Source organism: Ovis canadensis, chromosome X, assembly GCF_042477335.2.
Source record: "Ovis canadensis isolate MfBH-ARS-UI-01 breed Bighorn chromosome X, ARS-UI_OviCan_v2, whole genome shotgun sequence".
Lineage (NCBI taxonomy): Eukaryota > Metazoa > Chordata > Mammalia > Artiodactyla > Bovidae > Ovis > Ovis canadensis.
Window position 1 is genome coordinate 64,963,187 of NC_091727.1, and position 7,615 is coordinate 64,970,801.

The window sequence follows — 7,615 nt, forward strand, 5'->3', positions numbered from 1 at the left end:
CTGCCCTTCAGCCACATTAAACTATATGTCATACTCCCAATACAGCACGCCTTTTCACACTCCCACAGCCTTGTGCACACTGTTCACTGGCAGACAAGCCCTCCCCTCAGTCCACTTCATAAACACCTACTCAAGGGAATTCCCTGGCAGTCCAGTGGTTAGGACTCTGAGCTTTCCTTGCAGAGGCCCCGAGTTAATCCCCATGAGGCACACTCAGGTCAAACACATCCTTTTCCAGCTTCTGCAGCATTCAGCACTTACCTCTACCCTGGGACAAATCACACCATTTCCTGCTGACCTGCTTGTCTCCACCACTAAATGATGAGTTGCTTGAGAGCAAGGACTATGTCTTATTCACGTTGGTATCCTCAGCACCCAGCACAGGGCCTAGCATTTTATAGCAGCTCCTCATATGCTTGTTGAGTAAATGGATGAATGAATAGTTCTTGGTCTGAGCAGCTCTAACCTGTTCCCTTACAACAAGTATCTATAACATATACAGTCCTTTACCCACTCTCTCCTGCTGTCCCCTCTTCTTCCCAGAAGTACCAAACACCCCAGCCAAAATTTCTGTTGTCCAGGCAGTCACAGGAGTCTGGGACTGGTCCAACTAGAAGGAGTGGAACAGAAGACAATGGTCTCAGTGTTGGTCTTGACCAATGCCAGTGTTGAAATCAGAGTCCACCCCCAAATCCCAGAGATGAGTGTTGTTGCCTATTTATTTACAAACTAACCTTTAGTGTAGCAAGGGGAAAGTATATCTCAAGTTTGTTCCCTGAAGTGTGATTAGACTTGATGCTACTTACACCATCCTACTCAAACCCCAAGCCAATAAGAAGCACACACAGGCACAGAGGATACTTTTGTGCTGACAGAGCAAACAAAAGACACTTGTCTGAAGTTCTCCACACTGAAAGTCAGGCTCCATATCACCTCTAACAAACAAAGAACAAAACATAGATTCTTTTTCTAGTTTCTTTTAATAATAATTTTTTAAAAGCTGGTTAAGCAACTACAGATACAATTAAAAAGTAAACGAATGAAAAAAAAAAAAGATGAGAAACAGCAAAGACACATCCTTGACTCCACAATAAATACAGAGCTCTATCTGTGTTCCCCCACCAATATCCCATGGGAAGCCTAGCTCAGTGTGGTCAGGAGTACACTCCATTATTGTGCAGGGAGACCAGACAGCATTCAGGTGTGATGATGTCAAATCGAATGCACACAGGCACTGCTGAGGTCCAAATCTACAGTTCTGGCCCTAGACTTGAGTGAGGGTTGGTCACTCTTAACCTCTTCCAGGCTGTGCCGCATCCCATAGCCGAAGTAGATAGCAAATCCTAGTGGGAAAAGGTAGCTATGAGGTAGAGAAATAGTGGTCTGCAAAGGCTTAATAGGACTCCTACCTGAGACCAAGACAGAAAGGAGGTGGGAGAGGACCCAAGAGGCCTACTCTTCCCAAGAATACCTACCAATCAGCATCCAGACCCCAAATCGGGCCCAGGTGCCAGCTGTCATCTGCATCATAAGGTAAATATTCACAAAGATGCTCATTAGTGGAAGAAAAGGCAAAGCAGGTACCTGGGAACAAAGCAAAATCTTCTTTGTACAGACCACAAGGTAAGATAGAAGAGATTCCTAACCTTTTTCAGCCAGGAAAGGGAGAGTCTGACTCCTACTCATGCTATGTGTTTCAGTGCCTGCTCATGTAGTACACCTCAAATGGGACTCAAGAATATGCAGAGTCTGGGGAAATGGAACAGGAAAGAAATAAGGATCAGATAAGATGTTTTGGCCTAGGTATCTCCTATATCTTTCCCTTGTTGTCCAGTTAAAGAATATGTGAGAGTGTGAGGTATCTAGAACCTATTCTTCCAACATGGGTTAGTTGTGGGGAAAGAAAGAGGTCATTTACCTTAAAGTGAAGTTCAGCGGAGCTCTGTGGCTGTCTCCAGATGACTCCAGTGATCCCAGTAATGAGCATCAGGAGCAGCACAACCACTGCAATCCACACTGGGTCTCCAGAAAGCAGTGGAATGGACCACTGGGCCAGTACTAGGCAAAGGACACTCAGCAGCAGAGCTTCAAGAGTCAAGTTGAAACGCATCAAAACCAGTTCTTGAGAGCAACATGTTAAAACATCAGGCACCCCATTCCAAGGAGAGCCACCCTCTCTCCAGTTCACATCATGCTGACTCAAGAGAAAAATTCCAATGCTCACCAAGCAGTGAGGAACAAACATAGACAACTTGGCCAGAGACTGGAGTAGGGATGGAGTTGAGTGGACAAAATAGTCCCTGCAGGGTCAGTTTCTCTGTTTCAGGGATCTTCTCCTCCTGCAACTCCACTTCATCTTCCTCATTCCTCATCTCCCGGTCAGGCTGATACCTGAGGCAAGAGGAAGATGGGAGTATTAAGAACAACCCTTAACCATCTTCTCCCAGGCAGGTTAACCTTCGTCATCACCACTAAGGGTAGTCGCGTTTTTTGGCAGGGAGGGATAGCCATACTCCTCGAGGAGAGTCAGGATGAAGGCAGAGAGGAGGAAGAGAAGCAGATCCCCATCACTCCTCATCTAAGAATTAAAACCCAGACGACAGTATGCAGAGGAAAGGAGCCTCACCTGAGGATGAGAACACAAATAGCCACCAGGGAATAAGCAAGCAGGGTTCCAATTGACATGAGGTCCACCAGATCAGTGAGTTCAAAGAGGAATGCCATGAATGCTGAAATTGATGGGCAGAAAACATGAGCAAAGGCAAAAGCAAAGTGAAGGGAGTTGGTGAAATAACAAGGGGAATGGCAAAGAGTTTTCACCTGCAATAATGCCAGAGACCACAGTGGCCACGATGGGAGTGTGTGTGCTGGTGTGGATCCGGGCAAGGCCATGAAACAGGAGGCCATCCTCTGCCATCGCATAGATCACTCGAGGCATGGGGAACATAGAGCCCAAGAGGCTGGAGAGAAGAATGCCCAGAGTGGTGTTGACTGGGTATCTCTTTCCTCTAAAATGTGAGCTTAAGGAGTCTCCACTTTCTGCTCACAGGCTTTTTAAGGGCTTTTAAAGGGCCTTTTAGGGCTTCCCAGGTGGTGCTAGTGGTAAAGAACCCACCTGCCAATGTAGGAGATGCGAGTTCGATCCCTGGGTTGGGAAGATACCCTACAGGAGGGCATGGCAACCCACTCCAGCATTCTTGCCTGGGACATCTCATGGACAAAGGAGCCTGGGTCACTGAGAGTCGGACACGACTGAAGCAAATTCGCATGCAGGCAGGCATGCAAGGGCCTTTTTAGGGGTAGTCTCTGGTATGGAACACTATCACCTGAGACTCTGGTAGCAGAGGAGAACAAACATTTGACACTGACCTGGTAGAAAGAGCACAGAGGGATCCAATGGCTACAACATAGCGGGCTGGGGCCCACCCAGTATACAGAAAGGCCTCAGGCAAGGGACTCTTGGGTTGAAGCTGGTAGTAAGGCATCATGAGCGTGAGCGCCGAAGAGATCCCAAAATAGGCCAAAAAACAGACGAACAGTGAAATCACAATGCCTGTGGGGATGGAACGCTGAGGATTCTGGGCCTCTTCCCCTGCAGGAAGGGGCACAAGGTCTGAATCAGAGAAGCAGGCTTGGTTCTCTACCCTTCCCCCAACCCGCAACACCACCTGAGCACAACAAGGTGCACAGGCCCCAATGGAATGGAATGACTATTACCAGTGGTAGCAATACAGTCAAAACCAACGAATGCGTAGAAACAGGTCGCTGCTCCACGGAGAATCCCCTCGAAGCCAAAAGGCACAAACCCTCCAGAGCCCAGAGGGCCCAAGCTAAAGTGAAAGAAGAGACAGAAAAGGTAAGGGCATGTTCAGCCAACTGTTCTTTTTCTCTGAAGCCCAGCTACTCAGCTGGGTCTTCAAGGCCTAGGTACCCACCCCCACCCCCACCCCCACCCCCACCAGAGGCCCTCAGTGCAGATCCCCTGCTCTCCACCATGCTCCCAGCTCTGTGTCTCCTCTCCTAACCTAGAGGTGTCATTGAGTCCGGCCACGGCCAGTTTGTAGTCCTCTTCTGTGAGCTTCCAATTGTGCAGATCTCCCTTAACGAAGCCAGAGATGATGACAAAACCAAGAACTAAAAGATTCACCACCGTGAACACCTTGGTAACTAGGGCTGACTCACTAGCCCCCAGAGCCAGCAATCCTGTGGGAAAGAGGCATTCAGGACTTTAAGAAAGGCCTCAGTCCCAGCTCTGTTTCCCTGCCTCTAGATGCAGACCTTTCCTCCCCAGCTTCTCTTCTTTCTCACAGCTACCACCTCCACAAGTTCCCAAGCCTAGTCCCCACTAGCCCCACCCTGGTCACTGTCGCTGTCCCTTGCCTCACCAGTGAGCAACAACACAAGGCCCATAGCAAAAAAATCTGGATATTCTGCGAGGACACGGGGAACGTGCAGCGAGATGCTCCCCTGCAGGGTCTGAGAGATGTGGTTCCCAATCAGGTTGTCAAAAGCTGAGCTCCAGGCCCGGGCCACACTGGCTGTACCTAATGGAGCAGAGGGAGAAATACGGGGTCAAGTTTCCTCTCTCATCTCCTTTCCTCCCTCTCCCACACCAGTGTCATAAGAACCCTGCTATTTTCACCTATTCTTACCTTTTAAGAACCAAAACCAGCCAATTAAGGAAGCCAGGACAGAGGTAAATAGAACGAACAATTTCTCCACACCTTCAACCCACCCAGCCCCCAACAAATACACGCATTTATGAATATTGAATGCCTGTGAATAATGAATATCTTGCTTCACCATTCCACCCAGATTTCCTGACTCCAAGCCCCTTCACTGGCTGCGTAAGTGCCCCCCTGCCCCACCATCTCACCGATGACATAGGAGAGGATGAGGTTCCAGCCAGTGGTGAAGGCCCAGAGTTCACCCACAGTGACATAGCTGTAGAGATATGCAGAACCAGAACGGGGAACCCGAGCACCAAACTCAGCATAGCACAGCCCAGCCAACATAGAAGATAGGGCGGCCACCAAAAAGCAGATCACAATGGATGGTCCTGCTTTATCTTTGGCCACCTCACCAGCCAAGACATACACGCCTGCACCCAAAGTGCTGCCCACACCTAGGGCCACTAAATCCAGAGTGCTCAGGCATCTGGCAAGGCGAGTCTCAGCCATGCCTGGCTCCAGCGTACGTCTGCGTACCAGCTTTTGACCAAATCTGCAAAGCGCCTGCCACAGCATTCTAGCTGGAATTGAAGAGGATGCTAGGAAGGATCTGGTGAAAAACAAGACAAAAGACCTTCAATAGGGCTCATTATCCCTAAGCTCTAAGAGTGAATTACAATACCCACGACACCAAGTAAAAGAATTGGGGGGGGGAGGGGAGGAGGATGTTGAGGGGACAAAGGCAAGTCACTCTTCCTCTAACCTCAGTTTCTTCATTTGCAAGTAGGAATAACAATACCTCACAGGCTTGTGGAAGGACAATTTCAGAAAACGCACGTGAAATTTCCCATCCTTCAGTGGTCTGGCACCTTGTAGGTGCTCAATCAATATCAGTCTCTTCTTTCTTTGGCGGGGAAACTATTGAGCTTATCCCAGACCCCAACCCAGGAGCCAGGGAAGCTCATTTGCCTCCGTCCCCTGGCCTGTGGCTCTTTGGGAATTAAACAGAACTCAACCCAGGAGGGGCCAGCAACTCTGGGGAGAACCTCCTTCTAGCACCCAATATCCACATTCCTTTCCGGGGCTCACCCCCAGGGCTTCAAATAAGTATGGTTCCTAGATCGCCCAGAGCGACGGGAGACCAATCTCGGCCACAGATCAAAAGTGAGCACCGACTCAGTTCCATCCCTCATCTCCAAGCCCTCACAGGCACTGCCGTCGCCCAGGGGAGTAGGCAAAAGCTCCCCCACTTCCTCCCGCCCCGCAAGGCTGGCCAGCGAGCACCAACAGTGAGGCGGGGCTTCGACATCTGAGGATTAGAAGATACCCACCCCCCGCGAGAGCGGCCCCTGGGCAGCCCGAAATTGCTAGCACCTGAGAGGAGGTGTTCCGCCTTTGCCCCCCGACTCAGCTCCCAGTTTCTTTTGCTCTCATGTAGAAAAGGTCTGGGGCTGAGATGCAAATGGGAGCCTTGGCTCCCAGGACTGGGGTCTCGCCTGCAACAGGTCACGGCCGCGTTGATGCAACTGCATGCCATGGTTGCCAGAGAATCCTAGGTATGCCCAGACCCTGGCTCGTCCCCTCCGACACACGTGTCGGCCTTCAAGGCTTACCCGGGAGCTGTTGCAAGCCCAGGGCGCGGAAAATCTCGGTTAGGATTCCGAGAGGCTGAGTTCAGCCGAGTTGGGTTGGAGCTGCCGAGTTCGGTTGCTCAGGCTTCAAAGCTGCTGCTTGGGGTCGTTGCGCGCCAAGCGCCCCTTATATACACCGGGAGGCGGAGCCGCTAACGTCATGGAATCCCACCCCCAATCCTCTTCGCTACACACCACACACACCACAAACACACACACACACACAACACACACCACACACACACCACACACACACACACACACACACACACACACACACACACACCTCTCTCTCTCTCCCGCTTTGCAAAAGGGATTGCGTGGGGCCTGACACTGCTTTCCACTTGCAAAAGCAAGACCGGTGTGGCAGGGAGCAAGAAAGGGGGGAGGGCAGCCTTTTCCTATTCTTCGCTAGGCATCCGAGCTGGACAATAAGAGGCTTCCTGGCCTGAGACCCCCAGGGGATTTTCTACCTTTGTGCTAGATAGTCAGAATCGGGGATTGACAGGAGTGGGGGAGGGGTGAGAGTTGGAGGGGAAAACAGCACAGAGGGATCTCCAACTCAACTCTCTCCTTCCCAAGCTTTCTTTCCTACATGAGGGTACCTGAAATTAACTGAAATTAACCTGAAATTCTATGTGAGCTTTCACCCCTGAAATCTTTCCCAAGGACCCTACCAGACTGTGGATAGCCAGCTGACTCCAACCCCTCAGTTCTCACCCTCAACTGTGGTGTTATCCTAATGCAGTCAACAGGAGAATGGAAGATGATTTCAACAGTTAATTAATCCCATCTAGATGTATAGGCCCGAGTTTCTCCATAGTATACCTCCAGCTACCCATTAATTAATAAACTAAATATTAACTATGGCTCTTTGGGAATTAAACAGAACTCAACCCAGGAGGGGCCAGCAACGCTGGGGAGAACCTCCTTCTAGCACCCAATATCCACATATTAAACTAAATATTACCTATGAAATTATGACAATATTGAAATATTAGAGGAGGAGGCTTATTTAATTCCATTTTACTGATGAGTAAACTGAGGCTCAGAGGCATAACTTGCCTGACATAATAACACACTTATTTGTTGACTACCTTACTGATAAAACCTGGCATATTGGACTTTAATACCTGCCTCTATAAGTGCCATGGTGGTGTGTGGTGGTTTAGTTGCTAAGTCATATCAGACTCTTGCAACCTCTTGGACTACGGTCCCTATGGACTATAGCCTGCCAGGCTCCTCTGTCCATTGGATTCTTCACACAAGAATACTGGAGTGGGTTGCCATTTCCCATTTCCCACACAAGAAAAG

General features: G+C 49.7%; 1 protein-coding gene across 2 annotated transcripts; it reads right to left on the reverse strand.

The window, feature by feature from the left end:
* Positions 1-957: 957 nt before the first annotated feature.
* On the reverse strand, positions 958-6,436 carry SLC7A3 (solute carrier family 7 member 3). Of its 2 annotated transcripts, XM_070289599.1 has the most exons (12): positions 6,284-6,436; positions 4,877-5,280; positions 4,386-4,544; positions 4,026-4,203; positions 3,718-3,830; positions 3,370-3,592; positions 2,821-2,960; positions 2,627-2,729; positions 2,225-2,391; positions 1,919-2,085; positions 1,476-1,584; positions 958-1,343 (listed from the first exon to the last, which is right to left on the reverse strand). In XM_070289599.1, exons 2-12 carry the CDS (start codon positions 5,244-5,246, stop codon positions 1,213-1,215), a joined length of 1,860 nt encoding a protein of 619 aa, XP_070145700.1. In that variant the 5' UTR covers positions 5,247-5,280; positions 6,284-6,436; the 3' UTR covers positions 958-1,212. The 2 variants fall into 2 exon arrangements, with proteins under 2 accessions (XP_070145700.1, XP_070145701.1); XM_070289600.1 differs by lacking the exon at positions 6,284-6,436 and having other exon boundaries at positions 4,877-5,346.
* Positions 6,437-7,615: the final 1,179 nt, after the last annotated feature.

Bases quoted from the DNA above. Each gene is read 5' to 3' on its own strand.
- SLC7A3 (XM_070289599.1), bottom strand. From the start codon at position 5,246: ATGCTGTGGCAGGCGCTTTGCAGATTTGGTCAAAAGCTGGTACGCAGA. The intron at 4,204-4,385 runs GTGAGGCAAGGG...TCTTTCCCACAG, and splicing joins CCTTGTGTTGTTGCTCACTG to GATTGCTGGCTCTGGGGGCT. The intron at 1,585-1,918 runs GTAAATGACCTC...CTTTGTTCCCAG, and splicing joins CCGCTGAACTTCACTTTAAG to GTACCTGCTTTGCCTTTTCT.